The sequence below is a fragment of the Salvelinus fontinalis genome, chromosome 14 (assembly GCF_029448725.1).
Source record: "Salvelinus fontinalis isolate EN_2023a chromosome 14, ASM2944872v1, whole genome shotgun sequence".
Taxonomy (NCBI): domain Eukaryota; kingdom Metazoa; phylum Chordata; class Actinopteri; order Salmoniformes; family Salmonidae; genus Salvelinus; species Salvelinus fontinalis.
Window position 1 is genome coordinate 27641612 of NC_074678.1, and position 23082 is coordinate 27664693.

Sequence of the window (23082 nt, forward strand, 5' to 3'; positions counted from 1 at the left end):
TTACTACCACTCATCAACATAGGGAATATTCAGATGCTAACTATGGGTATAGGTGAACCCTAATAGGTAGCCAGGTTCAGAAGCCCCATGTTGATGCTGAAGCAGTGTCTCACCTTCAGTTTGTCATGCTTCTCAGTGTGAGTAGTTAGCAGGTCTTTGGTGTACTGCACGTCATTAGGCAGCTCCGTCTCGGCCAGATCTGTGCCAAACTTCTGCAGCATTTGGGCTGTGGTCTTCACTGTCACAGCAAAGTTCTCAATGGCCTGACAGCAAAACACAAACACACCTCAGATTATACTGTGCCATGACCCATACATTTTTAGGATTACATCTATAGTAAACCGACATCCCAGTAGAAAATAAATATGGTAGAAAAGGATTATTATGTGGAAACTGGCAATATTTCAGTATTCACTTCTCTGTAAGATCCTGCAGTTACAAGAAATTCCCAGTGAGTAAAGACTGTTTAGACCAAAGGTCAAATGTCATGGTGACTCACTGTCCGGTGGTGGATCCACTGACTGTGACAGTACTCCAGGTTCCCACCAAGCTCACATGTTAGCTGGCCCTTATCTACGTAGCCATGTAAGTCAGACAGGGAGTTAAGCATCACAATCTGTAAAGACAGAAAAGATATTCACATACAATACTGTATGTTATAAAGTCACCTATGTATTTGGACAGTGAACTAAAAATGTTTAATTTGGCTCTATACTCCAGCATTTGGGATTTGAGATCAAATGTTTCATATGAGGCGACAGTTCAGAATGTCACCTTATATTTGAGGGTATTTTCATACATAAATATTGAACTTTTTAGAAATTAAAGCACTTTATGTATTGTCAGAATAACAGGCTAAGGCCTAGTTTTCTGTGACATTTTCGTGGCAGAAAGCAAGGACTGGTGATGCTGACAGGAAGGCCCCACTCACACACTTACACACTTATGAAGTTTCACTTACACTCGCACAAAGGAGAATGAACATTGAGAGAAAAATGTACATTGACCCTAGAAAAGAAGAAAAAGAAGAAGAAATAAATTGGGACTGAAATGTATTTAAATAATAATTAAATGTTAAATATGTTTGGGGAAGGTTAAAGGGTGACTGAAGTAATATAGTAAAATGGTTAAGGATGAGATGTTTGTTTGAAGGTACAGTACATTTAGAGATAGATAGCGAAATGTTATAACATTGAAATAATAGGATGATGATGGGATGTTGTATGTTTAAGATGTAACTGGAGTAATAAGTTAGGTTAGGGTGTGATTAGAATTGAGTGAAATTTGAATATTAAAGGTTGATTTTTTTTTTAAAGGAAAGGGAGATAACTCGTTAGTTGTACAACTGAATGCCTTCAACTCAAATGTGTCTTCCACATTTAACCCAACCCCTGTGAATCAGAGAGGTGCGGGGGGCTGCCTTTATCGACATCCACGTCTTCGGCACCCAGGGAACAGTGGGTTAACTGCCTTGCTCAGGGGTAGAATGACAGATTTTTACGTTTTGGTTACTGGCCCAACAATTTGAAGGGAATAAGAAGTGTTAATGTTTAAAGCTAGTAGTGATGATGATGTTTAGCTATAGGTATATTAAGGGTGCTAGCTTGACCTAGAATAGTAAAATAAAAGTAACGTTCTACAAGGAATCCTTAAGGTTACCTTATTGATAGACGTTTTAAGTAGCTGTTAAAGTTTTGAAACACCAATTGAGGGACTGATCATCCTGAGGCGGGCAACAAAAGACTGTTTATAGTTGTAGAAGGTAAGACATCATTTTTCTTGTTATTAAATTATATGCTTCTCATAAAAGTGTGATATACAAAAGATATTGTATTGGCAACCTAATAGGGGTTTAGATAAGGGCGCTGGAGGTATCTAATCCATAGTTAATTTTTGTTTCTCATAATTGCTTGTGTGATTATTGATTTGTGATATTGATTGATTGAGCTGGGACTTACAATGCCTGTTTCTGGAATTTTGAATAAACTTGCTTTATTGTTCTGAAACTCCTGTGTCATCAAAGAGTCATACAAGTGCCTGTCGTTTTACTCTAGGTTTCTGAAATTGACTTGATTAATTTAGGATTTTTAGCATCTGGTTAATTAGTCTATTGGGAACCTTAGTTGCTGGAATAAAATAACCTGAGACGGAACTATAGGTACTGAGTACAATGGTCTGAGTCGTAAGAGGGGGGATTCTGGGCTAAGCCAACCCAGGAAATAGGGGCCCCTCATAGTGGGCTACGGTGGAAGCTCTGGCCTGGGTGATCCTGAGATCACCAGGTGGAACGAGAGTGAGGCAGCATAAGCACTAGGCTCTGAGGATAGCCCACTTTACTGTAAGGCCCTTACTGTTGAGTTTGAGGAACAGTCCCTAGCCGTAACCAGGCTCAGTGGTAAGGCAGAGCAGCATCTAACAGATCTGAGAGATTAATGACAAGGAATAACTGACTGCTATTGGGTAGGCAGGTTCGAGTTGAGTTGTTAATCTTGCAGAGGTGGTATTTTAGCTTTGACAGTATCTAGTACCCCCATTTGAAGGTGTCATAAGTATTTGGAGAAATTCACATATATGCGTATTAAAGTAGTCAAAGGTTTTGTATTTGGTCCTATATTCCGAGCATGCAATGACTACATCAAGATTGTGACTCTACAACATGCATTTGTAGTTTGTTTTGTTGTGTTTCAGATTATGTTGTGTTAAATAGAAATTAATGGTAAATAATGTATTGTGTCATTTTGGAGTCACTTTTATTGTAAATAAGAAAATAATATGTTTCGGAACACTTCTAAATGAATGTGGATGCAACCACAACGCCATTTCAACATAGAAATGTGAGTACATTTTGGTTGAGATGTTGATCAATGAGATTTCAACCTTTATTCACCCACTTAAAAAGACAGACAGAAGTTTTTTGAATTTCCAATATGTTATCACAATGCGTTCAACCATTTAAAAGCACAATAAAGTTCGAATGGGAATACAATGTCAGATATTTTGTGTTTATAATGTGTTATCACTGTGCTTCATCTAATAGCACAACCAAATTACTTGGATTCAGATTACATTAAAAGTACACAGTGCAAGTGATCAGTGCTGTTCGAGATTTTGCACAGATGTATATATTGTGAATTTAAAGACTCTTGCTCCCTTCGGTCTCAACGTAGACTTTGATCATATTACTCCAGTGCTAGCCTCCCTACACTGGCTTCCTGTTAAGGCAACGGCTGATTTCAAGGTTTTACTGGTAACCTACAAAGCATTACATGGGCTTGCTTCTACCTATCTTTCCGATTTGGTCCTGCCATACATACCTACACGTACGCTACAGTCACAAGACGCAGGGACCGAGAGACTGAAAAACAGCTTCTATCTCAAGGCCATCAGACTGTTAAACAGCCACCACTAACATTTAGCGGCCGCTGCCAACATACTGACTCAACTCCAGCCACATTAAAAATGGGAATTGATGGAAATTATGTAAAAATGTACCACTAGCCACTTTAAACAATGCCACCTAATATAATGTTTACATACCCTACATTACCCATCTCATATGTATATACTGTACTCTATATCATCTACTGCATCTTGCCATCTTTATGTAATACATGTACCACTAGCCACTTTAAACTATGCCACTTTATGTTTACATACCCTACAGTACTCATCTCATATGTATATACCGTACTCTATACCATCTACTGCATCTTGCCTATGCCGTTCTGTACCATCACTCATTCATATATCTTTATGTACATATTCTTTATCCCTTTACACTTGCGTGTGTAAGGTAGTAGTTGTGGAATTGTTAGGTTAGATTACTTGTTGTTATTACTGCATTGTCGGAACTAGAAGCACAAGCATTTCGCTACACTCGCATTAACATCTGCTAACCATGTGTATGTGACTAATAAAATTTGATTTGATTTGATTTTAATTGTCCCTAGAATTTCTAAGCAAACAGCTGGAGGCAGGGCTTTCTCCTATAGAGCTCCATTTTTATGGAATGGTCTGCCTACCCATGTGAGAGACGCAGACTCGGTCTCAACCTTTAAGTCTTTACTGAAGACTCATCTCTTCAGTGGGTCATATGAGTGTAGTCTGGCCCAGGAGTGTGAAGGTGAACGGAAAGGCTCTGGAGCAACGGACCGCCCTTGCTGTCTCAGCCTGGCCGGTTCCCCTCTCTCTACTGGGATTCTCTGCCTCTAACCCTATTACAGGGCTGAGTCAATGGCTTACTGGTGCTCTTTCATGCCGTCCCTAGGAGGGGTGCGTCACTTGAGTGGGTTGAGTCACTGACGTGATCTTCCTGTCTGGGTTGGCGCCCCCCCCCCTCCCCTTGGGTTGTGCCGTGGTGGAGATCTTTGTGGGCTATACTCGGCCTTGTCTCGGGATGGTAAGTTGGTGGTTGAAGCTTTCCCTCTAGTGGTGTGGGGGCTGTGCTTTGGCAAAGTGGGTGGGGTTATATCCTTCCTGTTTGGCCCTGTCCGGGGGTATCATCGGATGCGGCCACAGTGTCTCCTGACCCCTCCTGTCTCAGCCTCCAGTATTTATGCTGCAGTAGTTTATGTGTTGGGGGGGCTAGGGTCAGTTTGTTATATCTGGAGTACTTCTCCTGTCTTATCCGGTGTCCTGTGTGAATTTAAGTATGCTCTCTAACTCTCTCTTTCTCTCTTTTTTTCTCTCTCTCTCTCAGAGGACCTGAGCCCTAGGACCATGCCTCAGGATTTTTGTCCCCAGTCCACCTGGCCGTGCTTCTGCTCCAGTTTCAACTGTTCTGCCTGCGGCTATGGAACTCTGACCTGTTCACCGGACGTGCTACCTGTCCCAGACCTGCTGTTTTCAACTCTCTAGAGACCACAGGAGCAGTAGAGATACTCTTAATGATCGGCTATGAAAAGCCAACTGACATTTACTCCTGAGGTGCTGACTTGCATCACCCTCAACAACTACTGTGATTATTATTATTTGACCATGCTGGTAATTTATGAACATTTGAACATCTTGGCCATGTTCTGTTATAATCTCCACCCGGCACAGCCAGAAGAGGACTGGCCACCCCTCATAGCCTGGTTCCTCTCTAGGTTTCTTCCTAGGTTTTGGCCTTTCTAGGGAGTTTTTCCTAGCCACCGTGCTTCTACACCTGCATTGCTTGCTGTTTGAGGTTTTAGGCTGGGTTTCTGTACAGCACTTTGAGATATCAGCTGATGTAAGAAGGGCTATATAAATAAAATTGATTTGATTTGATCTGAAGCCATTCTTGTGATTTTTGTGATTTTGCTATTGTAAATGTTTGTATGCCTATGTAGCCAAATTGTATCTATGATAATCGCGGTAATCGCTGCCAAAGATGATGTAACGTCTGCTTCCAACTCATACTCAAACACGAAGATCCCGTGAACGCAGCTCACTCTCCAGATCCCAATCACCTGAATTCTAATCACCTGTTCACACACCTGTATGTCATTATCACACACTATTTAGTTAAAATCTTTTTTTTTTTTTTCTTTTTTTTTTAGGGGTGGATCAGCTTAGTATTGCGGAAAGAATGTTGCTTCCAATGTAATTGTCTGCATCATTTCCATTCCCCCATATTTTTTGGGGTAAATATATATATCCATATACGTATGCATACATATACACATATATACATACACATACCTATATAGACATACATACTTTTTTAAAGAATATGCCTTTATTATTATTCCCCGCGACCCTACCACCAATCCCCCAATTGGAGTAAACTTATAAACACTTCTGCTTTTACCTTCAATTTCTACATCTTATACCTATCTTACAGACACAGTCCACTTTACAATAGTTCTCTCTTATTTGTTCTTAGTCCTTCCTCTATTTCTGTTGTCCATCCAATTTTATTTCCACTTGTAACTGTGCTATTTCACAAAAGCTCCGCACCTATACACATTTCACAGATCCCGTATGCCCTATATTGTTTATCTTGTTATTAGTCCCACCCTTCAGCTCCACCCAACCCCTCCCATCTATCTTCCAACATCATCCATTTCGGATTTCTATTTGCCATACATTTCTCAACTGTGCTGTGATGCTTCACAAAAGACCTGAACCTTCCTATTCTCATAGCTTCTACAGATTGTAAATTAAAAATAAACATCTTTGCCAAAATAATTATTATATTATTGATTGATTGACTATGGCTTTTCAAATCCCCCAGTATTGCTATCTGTAGCGTTAGTTTTAGGCAAATGTTGCAATTCTTCAGCCATTCCTGGACCTGTGACCAAAAACGAGCTACATATGGACAATACCAAAATAAATGATCTAATGACTCTGCCTCCTCACAACAGAATCTGCAGAGCTGGGAAGATTGTATACCCCATATATATAACATTCTATTAGTTGCAAGAATTTTGTACAGTAATTTATATTGAAAAATTCGAAGTTTTGAATCCGGCGTTGTTTTGCGTATCAATTCATAAACCATGAGCCATGGAATGGGTACATCGAAAATCTCTTCCCAACTATTTTGCAATTTGTATGGCACAGCTGTTAGTTTTTTGGTCCTTAAATGAAATTGGTATATGTGTTACGTTCCCCAGTTTCTGTGTTCTGTTTTGTATTTGAGTGTGTGTTTCAGGAGATGGCTTCCTGAAGTACTCCCCAACCAGCTGATTGGTCAACCCCAGGCTAATTGGTGATTGGAGCTGACCCCGCCCCCTCGTCAAGAAGCAGCTGACTCTAATCACCATTTCCACCTGAAGATAAAAGCCAGTGTTCTGCCCAAGAGAGAGAGATTGAGAGAGGAGAGATTTGGAGATCAGAGAGAGAATTGAATATTTTGGAAAGATCGAGAGAAATTAGAGATTAGAGAGAGGTGAGATAAGGAGTAGAGATTTGGAGATTGAGAGAGAGAAAAATTAGATTGTGATATAGTGTGGGTTGTGTATCAGAAAGTGTGGTATGTACTGCTGTTGTTGGTAGCAGTTTTTCTATGTCCTGTGTTTGTGAAATCGTTAATAATTACTCTGTTTCATTTGTTCCCAGGGGGGAAGGAGAAGGCACTTTGGGAGTGCTTAGGCAAGAGGCCCGAGGGCATACATATACCCGTAGTATATTTACTGTCTAGGCACACTAGGTAAGACCTGGGCGGACCACCCCCTGTATTTTGGTTAGGGCACCAGGCGGTGTTAAGTTAGGTAAGTTAAGTGGGTAGGCAGGTTAGATAGGAGAGGGGGAACTTTGATATTTACTTTCTTTGCTTTGGTTCCGTCCAGCCCCTTTTCCCCATATTACCGTGTAAGAAAATAAATTCTAGTAAACGGTAAATTCTGCTTTTGTGTCATCCTTACTCGCACCTACAGTCCATACCTCTTGCACTTCAGAGTTGAGTTGTAGCAGGAAGTTGCGTTCCCTCTTCTCAGAGGCGTGCGTAACATAATGGGGGCTCATCCAGGATTCCATTAAACCCACCGGACCCTGCTGCACTGAGCTCTCTGTGGTTAGTGATTGAGGTGTGATGGTAGGTTGTGAGTTTGGATGACTTGTTTAGTTTGTGTTTTCAGTAGATTGTTGTGTACAAGATGGCTGCCTCAGCCATCTCCAAGTTCATTGAAGCGCCCTCTATTGATTGTTTGGTGAGGTTTCGAAAAGTAGACCTTATAGCTATAGCTGACCATTATGGATTTGTTATCCCTGAGAAAGCCCTAAAGGCTGAGCTTTTGGTGCTAGTCAGGGAGGGTTTAGTGAGAGAAAGAATTCTCTCATTGCAAGGAGAGGAGACGGGTAGACCTTCTGATGCCAAGTCGGAGGACAGGGCGGAGGAAGGGGTTGCTCGTACCCCCTTTACATTGCCTCGATTCGATCCTTTATCTTCTGCTTCAGGTTGTTCAGACGGGACCGCTAGGCTAAAGGTGAGGCTGGCCCGGTTAGAAATGGAGCAAAAAGATAAAGAGAGACAAATGCATTTCGATCTTGAAATTAGGAAAATAGAAGCCGACAAGGAGGTGAGGATCCGACAACTGGAGATAGAAGCTGGCTCCGGTACGACTCCAAAAGCTGCTCAGCATCAAGCCCACTTTGATGTAAGTAAAAATATAGCTTTAGTCCCACCATTCCGAGAGTCGGAAGTGGATTCCTATTTTTCTGCATTTGAGCGTGTGGCCGCTGCGCTGCATTGGCCACTCGAGGTTTGGCCGCTCCTGTTGCAATGTAAATTGTCTGGGAAAGCCCAGGAAGTAGTAGCTGCTCTCTCGCTGGAAGACAGTTTACATTACGAAACAGTTAAAAGTACCGTGTTGCGGGCTTATGAGTTGGTGCCTGAAGCCTATAGACAGCGCTTCAGGAACCACAAGAAACCCTCTCACCGTACTTTTGTTGAGTTTGCTAGGGACAAAGAGTCTCTGTTTAATCGATGGTGTTCAGCCAGCAAAGCTAACACCTTTGCTGATATTCGGGAGTTGATGATGTTGGAGGATTTTAAAAACAACCTCCCTGATAGAATTGTAGTTCATTTAAATGAACAGAAAGTGGTGACTTTGGCCAAGGCAGCAGTGTTGGCAGATGAGTACGCTTTGACACACAAGACTGTCTTTGGTGCACCTCGTTTTGAAGGTAGACTGACTACGTCATCAGTGCCTCATTCAGGTCGCTTTTCCTCTGACAAGCCTTTTCATGAGATCCGTGAATGTTTTTACTGTCACAAAAAGGGTCACGTGATTGCGGACTGCCCAGTTTTGAAAAATAAACCGAAACAGTCCCAGTCACTGTCCCCAAAAAGGAAAAGTTTGGGTTTAGTCAAGTCTTTGGCTCGTCCGTTGGTCCGAGGTATTGATTCAGCATTTGAGAAACCGGATCCTGTTTATGCTCCGTTTATCTCTACCGGTTGTGTTTCCTTAACTGGAGAACAAGCTGATCAAAAGCCAATTAAAATCTTACGAGACACAGGGGCGGCGCAGTCAGTAATTATTACTGATGCTTTACCCTGGTCTCCTGAAACGTATTGTGGCTCACATGTTATATTACAGGGGATAGAGACAAAAACAGTACCTGTACCATTACACTGGGTCCACTTAGTGTCAGACTTGGTATCAGGACATTTCCGTGTTGGTGTAGTGTCTACACTGCCAGTAAAAGGAGTCACATTGCTATTAGGGAATGATATTGCTGGTGGTAATGTTACTCCTGTGTTAGAGGTAGTAGACAACCCAGAAATCAAAATTGCAGATGAGAAATTGGTTCAAGCATTTCCACATGTTTTTCCTGCTTGTGTGTTAACGAGGGCACAATCTCGCAAGCTTGGAGATGTGGTGGATTTGGCTAGTTCCATTTTTGAGAATATTGAAGTAGAAGACAATGCACCGAGTATTCCTTCTGCAAGTCCGACAGTTTTTACTCCTGTAAAAACTAAGGAAGGGGACTGCGAAATCGCACCCCAATTACATGACATTCTTTTGTCTGTCACCCCTGAGAAGGTGATTGAATGTCAAAAAGGAGACACCAGTCTTCGTAAGTGTTTTGCTTCGGTAATTTCCATTGAGGAAGCTAAAACTAAGGAGACCGCCTACTTTATGGAAGCAGGAGTTTTGATGCGTAAATGGGCAGCTCATGACACCGTTAATGACTGGAGTGAAGTGTGTCAAGTGGTTGTTCCTACACCGTTCCGACAGGCGGTGCTGTCACTCGCCCATGACCAGGCGTGGTCTGGACATTTGGGGATCACAAAGACTTATAACCGGGTCCTTCGTCATTTTTTCTGGCCAGGTTTGAAGTCTGACGTGGTCCAATTTTGTAAAACATGTCACGTATGTCAACTCACTGGGAAAGCGAATCAAACAGTTCCTAGAGCACCGCTCTACCCGATTCCTGTGGTGGGGGAACCGTTTGAAAGAGTGATAGTTGATTGTGTAGGTCCGTTGCCAAAAACCAGGTCAGGTAACCAGTTCCTATTAACAATAATGTGCAGTGCTACTCGATACCCAGAGGCTATTCCTCTCCGTACTATTACGACTAAGACTGTGGTGAAGGCACTGGTGAAGTTCTTCTCTACGTTTGGACTCCCTAAAGTAATCCAAACTGATCAAGGATCCAACTTTATGTCCAAAATGTTTTCAAATGTGTTAAAGACATTGTGTATTTCCCATCAGGTCTCAAGTCCGTATCATCCAGAGAGTCAAGGGGCTCTCGAACGCTGGCATCAGACGCTGAAGGCAATGCTACGCAAGTATTGTATGGATACCAGTACCGATTGGGATGAGGGGGTGCCCTTTGTCCTATTTGCTATTAGGGAAACGATACAAGAGTCCTTAGGGTTTAGCCCTGCTGACCTTGTGTTTGGACATACCCCAAGGGGTCCGCTGAAAGTGTTGAAGGAGCATATCTTATCTCCTACACCCAGTAGCGCCCCTAAAAATGTGTTGGATTATGTCAGTAAGATGCGGGAGAGACTGCACGCCGCATGTGCGTTAGCCCAAAAGTCTCTTTCCTCTTCGCAAAAACGCATGAAGGTGCATTATGACAAAGGCTGTTGGCCGTTCTTTTGCACCAGGGGATCAAGTTTTAGTTTTGTTGCCAATTCCTGGCTCATCTCTGTCAGCACGTTTTTCTGGACCATATCTGGTGGAAAAGAAACTCAGTGACACAAACTATGTGATAAAGACCCCAGATCGAAGGCGTTCTTCCCGTGTGTGTCATGTTAACATGCTAAAAAAATATTATGTACGTGACTCTCCAGACAGCTCCTCAAGTAAGCCGGTCCAGCCCGCCGTCTCCAGTGTGGCTGCGGTGGTGCTGAAGCCTGGCTGGGACCTAGAGGAGGATAAGGAGGATGGGTTGGAGTTACGCCATATGTTACAGCAGTGTGAACGCCTATGTAATTCAGAGATGCTGAAGAAGTTACCTTCTCAAATGGAACATTTGGATAACGTTCAAACTAAGGACCTTATCCTATTGATAAACAGTTTTCTCAGTGTGTTTCAGGACGTTCCAAGTCGCACGTCCATCTTGGAACATGACGTGGATGTGGGCAACGCTGCTCCTATACGTCAGCATCCGTACCGGGTTAATGCAAAGAAAAGGGAGGTAATGAAAAGTGAGGTAGCTTATTTATTACAGAATGACATGGCAAAACCCAGTAACAGCTCCTGGAGTTCCCCATGTATTCTTGTTACTAAGCCTGACGGTACGTCCCGCTTATGCACGGACTATCGTCGAGTAAATGCAGTTACAAAGTCTGATTATTTTCCTCTACCTCGATTAGATGACTGCATTGATAGAATTGGCTCTGCTGCTTACGTTAGTAAGTTAGATTTGTTAAAAGGTTATTGGCAGGTGCCTTTGACCTCTAGAGCTTCTGACATATCGGCTTTTGTTACGCCTGATAACTTTGTACAATACACTGTGATGCCCTTTGGCATGTGTAATGCACCTGCTACTTTTCAGCGTCTAGTTAACATTGTGTTTGCAGATGTGCCAAATTGTACTGCATACCTTGATGATGTGGTGATACATTCGTCTACTTGGTCTGATCATCTCTCCACTTTGAAAAGTGTGTTTCAGCGGTTGGAGAATGCTTCTTTAACCCTCAATTTGGCCAAGTGTGAGTTTGGGAAGGCTACGGTGACTTACTTAGGGAAACAAGTGGGACGAGGTCAAGTGCGCCCAGTAACTGGCAAAGTGGAAGCAATTGTTGCTTTTCCTGCTCCCACGACTCGACGCCAGTTGCGCAGATTTCTAGGGATGGTAGGGTACTATCGTACATTCTGTAAGAATTTCTCGACGGTAGTAGCTCCCCTTTCATCTATGCTTAGTCCCAAGGTACCATTTAGGTGGTCCAAGGACTGTAACCATGCTTTTGAGTCCGCTAAAGCGCTACTTTGTAGTGCCCCAGTGCTTGCCGCCCCCAACTTTGACAAACCTTTTAAGTTGGAGGTTGACGCTAGTATAGTGGGGGTGGGTGCGGTTCTCTTACAGGAAGATGAAGACGGAGTGGATCGGCCCGTCAGTTTCTTTTCCCGTAAGTTCAACTCGTGTCAGTCAAGGTACTCCACAATTGAACAAGAGACGCTAGCTTTATTGCTAGCCTTACAGTTCTTTGAAGTATATGTGGGATCCAGTGCCTTTCCTGTAATGGTCTTCACGGACCATAATCCTTTAGTGTTCTTAAAGCAAATGTACAATCAGAACCGCCGCCTTATGCGGTGGGCTCTGATTGTACAAGGATATAATGTACAGATAGCCTATGTGAAGGGCTCAGCGAATGTGGTTGCTGACGCTCTATCACGGGTTTACTAACTGGGGAAGCGTTGGTTTTTGTTATTACAAACTGTATGTTTGCAATTTTTGTGGTGGGCGTGTTACGTTCCCCAGTTTCTGTGTTCTGTTTTGTATTTGAGTGTGTGTTTCAGGAGATGGCTTCCTGAAGTACTCCCCAACCAGCTGATTGGTCAACCCCAGGCTAATTGGTGATTGGAGCTGACCCCGCCCCCTCGTCAAGAAGCAGCTGACTCTAATCACCATTTCCACCTGAAGATAAAAGCCAGTGTTCTGCCCAAGAGAGAGAGATTGAGAGAGGAGAGATTTGGAGATCAGAGAGAGAATTGAATATTTTGGAAAGATCGAGAGAAATTAGAGATTAGAGAGAGGTGAGATAAGGAGTAGAGATTTGGAGATTGAGAGAGAGAAAAATTAGATTGTGATATAGTGTGGGTTGTGTATCAGAAAGTGTGGTATGTACTGCTGTTGTTGGTAGCAGTTTTTCTATGTCCTGTGTTTGTGAAATCGTTAATAATTACTGTTTCATTTGTTCCCAGGGGGGAAGGAGAAGGCACTTTGGGAGTGCTTAGGCAAGAGGCCCGAGGGCATACATATACCCGTAGTATATTTACTGTCTAGGCACACTAGGTAAGACCTGGGCGGACCACCCCCTGTATTTTGGTTAGGGCACCAGGCGGTGTTAAGTTAGGTAAGTTAAGTGGGTAGGCAGGTTAGATAGGAGAGGGGGAACTTTGATATTTACTTTCTTTGCTTTGGTTCCGTCCAGCCCCTTTTCCCCATATTACCGTGTAAGAAAATAAATTCTAGTAAACGGTAAATTCTGCTTTTGTGTCATCCTTACTCGCACCTACAGTCCATACCTCTTGCACTTCAGAGTTGAGTTGTAGCAGGAAGTTGCGTTCCCTCTTCTCAGAGGCGTGCGTAACATAATGGGGGCTCATCCAGGATTCCATTAAACCCACCGGACCCTGCTGCACTGAGCTCTCTGTGGTTAGTGATTGAGGTGTGATGGTAGGTTGTGAGTTTGGATGACTTGTTTAGTTTGTGTTTTCAGTAGATTGTTGTGTACAAGATGGCTGCCTCAGCCATCTCCAAGTTCATTGAAGCGCCCTCTATTGATTGTTTGGTGAGGTTTCGAAAAGTAGACCTTATAGCTATAGCTGACCATTATGGATTTGTTATCCCTGAGAAAGCCCTAAAGGCTGAGCTTTTGGTGCTAGTCAGGGAGGGTTTAGTGAGAGAAAGAATTCTCTCATTGCAAGGAGAGGAGACGGGTAGACCTTCTGATGCCAAGTCGGAGGACAGGGCGGAGGAAGGGGTTGCTCGTACCCCCTTTACATTGCCTCGATTCGATCCTTTATCTTCTGCTTCAGGTTGTTCAGACGGGACCGCTAGGCTAAAGGTGAGGCTGGCCCGGTTAGAAATGGAGCAAAAAGATAAAGAGAGACAAATGCATTTCGATCTTGAAATTAGGAAAATAGAAGCCGACAAGGAGGTGAGGATCCGACAACTGGAGATAGAAGCTGGCTCCGGTACGACTCCAAAAGCTGCTCAGCATCAAGCCCACTTTGATGTAAGTAAAAATATAGCTTTAGTCCCACCATTCCGAGAGTCGGAAGTGGATTCCTATTTTTCTGCATTTGAGCGTGTGGCCGCTGCGCTGCATTGGCCACTCGAGGTTTGGCCGCTCCTGTTGCAATGTAAATTGTCTGGGAAAGCCCAGGAAGTAGTAGCTGCTCTCTCGCTGGAAGACAGTTTACATTACGAAACAGTTAAAAGTACCGTGTTGCGGGCTTATGAGTTGGTGCCTGAAGCCTATAGACAGCGCTTCAGGAACCACAAGAAACCCTCTCACCGTACTTTTGTTGAGTTTGCTAGGGACAAAGAGTCTCTGTTTAATCGATGGTGTTCAGCCAGCAAAGCTAACACCTTTGCTGATATTCGGGAGTTGATGATGTTGGAGGATTTTAAAAACAACCTCCCTGATAGAATTGTAGTTCATTTAAATGAACAGAAAGTGGTGACTTTGGCCAAGGCAGCAGTGTTGGCAGATGAGTACGCTTTGACACACAAGACTGTCTTTGGTGCACCTCGTTTTGAAGGTAGACTGACTACGTCATCAGTGCCTCATTCAGGTCGCTTTTCCTCTGACAAGCCTTTTCATGAGATCCGTGAATGTTTTTACTGTCACAAAAAGGGTCACGTGATTGCGGACTGCCCAGTTTTGAAAAATAAACCGAAACAGTCCCAGTCACTGTCCCCAAAAAGGAAAAGTTTGGGTTTAGTCAAGTCTTTGGCTCGTCCGTTGGTCCGAGGTATTGATTCAGCATTTGAGAAACCGGATCCTGTTTATGCTCCGTTTATCTCTACCGGTTGTGTTTCCTTAACTGGAGAACAAGCTGATCAAAAGCCAATTAAAATCTTACGAGACACAGGGGCGGCGCAGTCAGTAATTATTTTGTGTCATCCTTACTCGCACCTACAGTCCATACCTCTTGCACTTCAGAGAGTTGAGTTGTAGCAGGGAGTTGCGTTCCCTCTTCTCAGAGGCGTGCGTAACAATATGTTTTTATTTATCACACTTTTCTTTAACCATTTTTGTTCTTTAATACAGGGCCGACATACAAGTTCCTTACTTTTTCCCCCTTCTACTTGCCTCTTCCATTTTTGTGGTAATGCTGCAATTAATTGGTTGTAATTTTGGGTAGAGCAGACTTTTCCATATGTCTGTGTTAGCTGCATGTGTGACATAACTCCACCAGTCCTATTTATGATATCATTCACAAAAATTATACCTTTTTTAAACATTTCTTCGATAAATACAGTTTTTTTATCAATTATTATATTTGAATTTAACCACAATATTTGTTGTACTATTTGTTCCGTCCTTTCAGGTGGATTAAACTGAAATTGCAACCAACTTTCTAAGGCTTGTTTAAAGAATAAGGATATTTTGGAGATCATTTCCTTTTCAAACAACCGAAAATGAGCAGGTGTAATCTGAATAAAGGGAAAAAGGCCCTTCTTGAACATAGGATGAGACATTCGTACCAGTTTACTAGAGAACCAGTTTGGATTTAAGTATAACTTTTGTATGACCGATGCCTTTAGTGAGAGGTCTAATGCTTTAATATTTAATAATTTCTGCCCTCCGAATTCATATTCGTTATATAAATAGGCCCTTTTAATTTTATCTGGCTTGCCGTTCCAAATAAAATTGAATATTTTTTGTTCATATAATTTAAAAAACAGGTCACTAGGTGTAGGCAAAACCATAAGCAAATAGGTAAACTGTGATATGACTAAAGAGTTAATTAGGGTGATTTTTCCACAAATAGACAGGTATTTTCCTTTCCATGGTAGCAAGAGCTTATCTATTTTTGCTAACTTTCTATAAAAATTTATTGGAGTGAGATCATTTCTTTCTTTTGGGATTTTTATACCGAGTATGTCCACATCTCCGCCAGACCATTTAATTGGTAAACTACATGGCAATATAAAATGTGTATTTTTTTAGTGATCAATACGTAATATGGTACATTTATCATAATTTGGTTTTAATCCAGAGAGGATAGCAAAGGTATCTAGATCCTCTATGAGGCCCTGGAGAGACTCTAGTTGTGGTTTTAAAAGAAAACATGAATCATCAGCGTACAATGACACCTTAGTTTTTAAGCCATGGATTTCTAATCCTTTAATATTAATGTTTGATCTAATTTTAACAGCTAACATTTCGATGGCAATAATAAATAGATATGCCGATAGTGGACAACCTTGTTTTACTCCTCTAGATAGTTTAAATCTTTCTGAGATGTAGCCATTATTTACTATTTTACACCTAGGGTTACTATACATAAATTTAACCCATTTTATAAGAGATTCCCCAAAATTGAAATATTCTAGGCATTTATATATAAACTCCAGTCGTACTTTATCAAAAGCCTTTTCAAAATCAGCTATGAAAACCAGGCCTGGTGTCCCCGATATCTCATAGTGTTCTATTGTTTCCAGTACTTGCCTTATATTATCTCCAATGTATCGTCCATGTAAAAAACCTGTCTGATTAGGATGAATAATATCTGACAACTTTTTTTATTCTATGCGCCAAGCATTTTGCTAGGATTTTTGCATCACAACACTGAAGTGTAAGAGGTCTCCAATTTTTTAATTGGACTGGATCTTTATATATACCACTTGGGTCCTGTTTCAGTAATAACGATATCAGACCTTCTTGTTGTGTGTCTGATAATCTACCATTTATATAGGAGTGGTTAAAACAAGTTAATAATGGTCCTTTGAGCATATCAAAAAACATTTTGTATACTTCCACTGGTATGCCATCCAGCCCTGGAGTTTTCCCATCTTTAAAGGCCCCAATTGCAACAAGCAGTTCCTCCTCTGTAATTTGGCCTTCACATGAGTCTTTCTGTTCAGATGTTAATTTTACATTATTAATAGGAAAAAAATCCATACAATTAGTTTCAGTTAGTGGAGATGGAGGAGCCTGAAACGAAAACATATTCTTAAAGTACTTTACTTCCTCTTTCAAAATATCATTTGGTGAATCATGCGTGACTCCATCATTTGTCACAAGTTTTAATACATTTTTTTTGGTAGCATTTCTATATTGAAGATTGAAAAAGAATTTGGTGCATTTTTCCCCATATTCCATCCAGTTCGCTTTATTTTTATAATATATTACACTGGATCTTTCTTGAATAAGTTCCTCCATTTCTTTTTGTTTTTCCTCTAAATTATTCTGTGCCTCTATGGTACCGTTTTTATTGCTATCTAACTGTACTGTTAGTCCTTCAATTTCCTTTGTTAATATGGACTCTTTTGATCTAAATTGCTTTTGTTTTATAGATGAGTACTGAATTGCATGGCCTCTAAAGGCACACTTAAAAGTGTCCCATACAATAAGGGGATCTGCTGTACCTATGTTATGTCTGAAAAAGTCAGTTATAAAATCTTCTGTCCTAGTTCTAAACAATTTATCATCTAGTAGACTTTGATTAAATTTCCAATATCCTCGCCCACGTGGAAATTCTGTAAGAGAAATATATATGCCAATTATGTGATGATCCGACCGCATTCTATCCCCTATCAACACTTTTTTAACTTTTGGTGCCAGAGAGAATGGAATAAGAAAGTAGTCAAGACGACTAGCTTGATTCAGCCTCCGCCATGTATATCTCACTAAATCAGGGTATTTAAGTCTCCATATATCCACTAATTCCAATATATCCATGACATTCATGATTTCCTTAAGTGCCTGAGGGTGATAATTTGTAGTGTGATTTCCTTTCCGGTCTATAGAGCTATTTAAGACCGTATTAAAATCTCCCATTATAATAATAGAGTCTAGTGTTGCTTGTAGAGTTGATAAGTTCTTATATATATTTTCAAAGAAGCTTGGATCATCATTATTCGGACCGTATAGGTTAACAAGCCATATTTGTTTATTGTCCAATAACATATTTAAAATAATCCATCTACCTTGAGGATCTGTTTGGACAATTTGCACATTTGGATCAAAATTATTGTTAATTAAGATCATCACCCCTTTTGAATTTCTTTGCCCATGGGAGAAATATATTTTGCCCACCCAGTTCTTTTTCCACAAAACTTCATCTAAAACTGTTGAATTTAGTTAAATTCTTTGCACCCCATCACTGTGAGGTATTGTTTGTTTTGTGACACACTTTGTTTTTCCCCGTGATTTACTCCTCCTGTGTATGATAGTATTAGTACACCTCCTGTGTATTTTTCCTGCCTCACTAACGATGCCTTTTGCCTATTCCCTGCCTGTACTTTAGCCTATCGGATTTCCTGTTATCTACATATTGCCTGATCTCCAGGACTATGTTACTAGCCTTTTCCCTGCCTGTACTGTTTCCCTTTTGGAACCCTGTGTATGACCTTCTGCCTGCTCCTGGACCCAGATACCTGCCTTCTCCTGTGGTCCTGTGTGATAAACACCTGCTGTGCCCTGCACTTGAAACCTCCCTTTGTGTCTCCCCTCGTGTTCATTACAGATGATTCTAACATGTATTGATTCAGTGGGTTGAATACTTATCAAATCAAGATATATTAGTGTATTATTTTTCATATTTTCTTTTCTCACAAATGTTAGATTTTTACACTTTGACATTACAGAGTATTTTGTGTAGATCGTTGTCAAGAAATGACAATTAAATCCATTTAATCCCACTTTGTAACAAATAAATGTGGAAAACGTCAAGGGATGTGAATACTTTCTGAAGGCACTGTATGCCTCTGTAACTTTCTCACTCATCATTATTCATAATTCATTCATGATTATCTGTAATCATGATAGCATCCACATTAATTTAGAAGTGTTTAGAAACACATTTTATTCTTATTACAATAAAAGTGACTCCTAAATGACACAATACATTATTTACCAGAAACAGTAAGTATGAAAACAGATGTATTAAATTACCCTCAAATAAAAGGTGACATTCGGTAATGTCGCCTCATATGAAACATCCAAAATGCTGGAATACAGAGAAAAAGTCAACGTTTTTGCTTCATTGACCAAATAAATGTAGATGTTAATGCGATGTTAGTGTAGATGTTAATGCAACTTCCTCTGCATCACACTCTGGATTTTGCAAAATACTCCCTCAAGGGTTATGTAATAGCCCACTGGGCACACACTGGTTGAATCAACATTGTTTCCAAGTCATTTCAATTAAATTACCTTTAACCAAAGTGGAATAGATGTGGACTTGACATCTGTGCCCAGTGGGAAGTGTCATGGCGTGCTAATGCAGCATGATTTGATGTCTTGTGTCTTCTGTGGGTTTTATTACAACCAGGTTTTATACTTATTACAGTTCTCTATTAACACTTCACCAGATGTCTTGACTTGAATCATACACTTGCATAATGATGGCATGCCCACATGAGTTGGTGAGGAATCTAAGGAGGTTTTGGAACATTTGTCTTGGAAAATGTGTACAGTCATGCAGGAGAATTGGCCTTCACCAAAATTCTTGAATGAAGTAAGGGAAATATATGAATGTCAAGTCCAAATTGATTGGCACTCTTGATAAATATGAGCAAAAGAGACTGTATAAAATAAATAATTCAAATACTGAGCTATATTGTACAGTATGCAAAAAAAAAAAGCAACATATTATTTTATACTAATACACTTGCACAGACAAAAATAGGTGTCAAAATTATTACCTTTCAATACCTCCCTTGTGAAGATAACAGCAATGAGCCTTTTCTAAAATGTTTTATGAGATTGGAGAACACATTGGGAGAGATCTTAGGCCATTCCTCAATACAGAATGTTTTGGGATTTTGTGGTCAATTAACCATTTCGTTGTGGATTTTGATGTGTGCTTGGGGTTATTGTCTTGCTGGAAGATCCACTTGGAGCCAATTCAGGCTCCTAGCAGAGGCAAACAGGTTTTTGGCTGAAATGTCCTGGTACTGGGTAAAGTTAATGATGCTGTTGACCTTAACAAGGGCCCCTGGACCAGTGGAAACAAAATAGCCCCATAACATCGAAGATCCAACACCATATTTTACAGCAGGTACTGGGTTCTTTTCTGCATATGCATATTTATTTAGACACAAAACCCACCAATGGTTTTCGGGGCCAAAGACCTCTATTTTTATGTCATCTGAACATACAGTAGCACCTGTTCCAATCAAAATGCCGTGTAGCAAACTCTAGATGTTCACATTTGTCGGATGACATGAAAATAGAGCTCTTTGGCCACGTTCACCAGTGGTGGGTTTTGCATTGAAAGATAGATGCATACGCATTGAAGGTATTGAAAACATGGGTGCCAATACTTTTTACCCCTATATTTGAGAGAATTTTTTTTTAACATTAAACAATATCTCTTTCTCTGAGAAATTGTATTAAATAATATAATTTTGCACAAACAAATTTGCATACAGGTGTTTTTGCTTATTTTTATCAAGAGTGCCAATAATTTTGGACCTGACTATATATGTTGGAACATTAGTAGCTCTACATAAACAAGCAAAACATGCAGTGAGTACATAGTCACTGTTCTAGCAGTTAGTTTACCGGTGAACATCACACTGCCATGCAACACGCCACATGACATCAGGTCACTCACTATCTCACACCCAGACACAGAGGAAAAGTTTATAAGATGATCTAAGAGTTGGACACGGTGAGTGGTAGCGAAGCATGCTTACCGGTACCTTCATTTTAAAGTCATCCCGGTGCAGCTTAATGCCTATGTCAGCGACGGCCCTCTGGAAGAAACGGGAGGGCCTCAGCACCAACACCAGCTGGAGGTTCCCTGGAAATGCCCCCTAGTGGCCACAGGTACAAAGCACAGCTTCATGACGTCTCATAGTTCTGATTGTGGAGGAAGCTCCTGCTCTGTTTCTACTTTCCATTATGTATCTCACATATTATACTTGGGAATAATTTGCCTTACGCAAGACTTCCTGATATAGAAGCATTGGTCTATTTTACAATGGTAATTGCTGAGATAAAATAGCCTGGTTCCATACTCTATGTGCTGTGGCAAACTCCTCCTTGATGCCAAACACAGAGAAAAGTCGAGTGAAGCACAAACAGACTATACCACCAGGAAAGAGATAAAAGCATTGTCTGAAGTTAAATATGGACGTCTTCATACCGCTATCCGCGTCAGCGAGGCCTTCACTGAGCTCCATTTGTCCCGCCTGCGGTCGATGATTATAACGAAACCGATGCTGGCAGCGTCCAAACTAGACAAGGAAAGATATAAATAAACACATGCGGTAGGTGAAGCTATCCAAGCATGTAGTCACAAGACATATCCAAGAGGGCACTACAGTACACTGCTGTATTCTGTCTCTGTACAGTTTAAAAAGAGTTTATACCAAATCACTTCAGCGCTCTCTGAACCAGGCCATTATAGTTAACAGAGTAAGAGGAGCTGTGTAAGCTTGTTTAATGTTTGGGGTGTTTTACAGGGAAGATGTTAAGTGAGGGTCATTAACATTCTCAATGTGTTACTCTGACAAAAGGGTGAATGAAGTTGCTCCCCTATCAGCACAAGACGTTTAAAAGACAATGAAAAGAATATGTATTTTTAATGTCTTGTGCTCACTGGGTGGTGGTGATCTTACTGTGTTATCTGGCCTAGTATATTCCTACTCGACTGAAAAACGTTTGTGTATTTTCCTGACTGAGAGCAGCTTACATGAGACCAGATTAATTGAACACACACTGTGTCATGAGAGAGAGAACGATATCCCAGATGTGCCATTTTCGGAGCGTATTTCACAAGACACCTTTTTCACATTTTGCCACATCCTGAGAAATGTGTCTTGTGAAATACAGTCAGGTACATAATTATTGGCACCCTTAATAAAGATTAGCAAAAAAGACTATATAAAACAAATAATACAAATACTGACCTATATTCTATGCTATTTTATTTTATACGAATACAATTGCTCAGAGAAATAGATGTAGTTTCTTAACAAGTAATAAAGACAAGTAATGAAAAAAAAATGGATTTTGATTAGTGTTTGGGGTTATTGTCTTGCTGGAAGATCCAATTGGGGCCAAGTGTCAGCCTTCTGGCAGAGGCAACCAAATTTTTTGCTAAAATGTTCTGGTACTGGGTAAATTTCATGATGCCGTTGACCTTAATAAGGGGGCCAGGAGCAGGGGACGCAAAATAGCCCAAGAACATCAAAGATCCACCACCCTATTTTACTGTAGGTATGAGGTACTTTTCTGCATATGCTTCTGTTTTTCAACCCCAAACTCAAAACACCAGATAAAGAGTAGAACCAGCTCACCGGCTTTTATTCTATGATTTGACTATTAGATGTTCAATGTTTCTTTTGACATAAAGAAAAGGAATAGTTTTGTCATATTAAAACGAGAGTTCAGTTCACGTAACAGGGTTGACAGTATATTTTATTTTATTAAAATGAATCACGAATCCCATTAAATAAATAATAAAATTCAGAAATGACTTTGTCAAAGCAACAAAATAGCTAGGGATTTACAATAATGATGAAAACTTGGATACATTTTGAGGTTAAGTGAGTTAAAGTCACAGAGGGTGCATGGAGGGACATGTGAAAATGCTGAATTTTGGCACTTAATTAAGTCTTCATTCATATTAAACATCAGATGTATTGAATTGTCCATGTGTTTTATATTAAAGGGCACTTCATTGAATATAACATGCTAAAAGTCAATATTGGTAAATCATTTCTACCTAAAATATAAAAGGGATGCAAAAGGCACTAATTTCAACAATGTTGTTGATCCATCCTCAGTTTTCTCCTATCACAGCCATTAAACTCTGTAACTTAAAAAAAAAAACTGATTGGCCTCATGGTGAAATACATGAGTGGTGTCCTACCTCTCCGGCAACTAAGATAGGAAAGACACCTGTATCTTTGTAGTGACTGGTTGTATTGATACATCATCCAAAGACTAATTAATAACTTCACCGTGTCTGCTTTTTAAAAATGTTTGACCCTTTTATAAATCGGTGCTCTTCTTTTGCGAGGCATTGGAAAATCTCCCTGGTCTTTGTGCTTGAATTTGTGCTTGAAATTCACTACTCAACTGAGGGACCTTACAGTTAATTGTATGTGTGGGGTACAGAGATGAGGTAGTCATTAAAAAATCATGTAAACCAAGGGTATTCCATCGTAGATCCACGGACCCCTAGGGGTACTACAGGTACTGCAAGGGGTCCGCAAAAACATACATATTTTTTATTAGTGTGATTTTCCCTCCAATGTCTTGATAAATATCGCTACATTTTACATTGACGTCATTTAGCA

General features: G+C 40.6%; 1 protein-coding gene across 8 annotated transcripts in view; it reads right to left on the reverse strand.

The window, feature by feature from the left end:
- mcf2l2 (MCF.2 cell line derived transforming sequence-like 2) overlaps positions 1-23082 on the reverse strand; it is a 146438-nt gene that overhangs the window by 84850 nt on the left and 38506 nt on the right. For 7 of the 8 annotated variants that reach the window (XM_055861143.1, XM_055861144.1, XM_055861151.1 and 4 more), the window contains 4 exons: positions 20922-21012; positions 20470-20589; positions 500-616; positions 114-263 (listed from right to left, as the gene is read on the reverse strand). In XM_055861143.1, the coding sequence (XP_055717118.1) occupies positions 114-263; positions 500-616; positions 20470-20589; positions 20922-21012 (478 nt within the window). The remainder of the gene's footprint in view (positions 1-113; positions 264-499; positions 617-20469; positions 20590-20921; positions 21013-23082) is intronic. The other variant, XM_055861146.1, reaches the window with a different exon arrangement.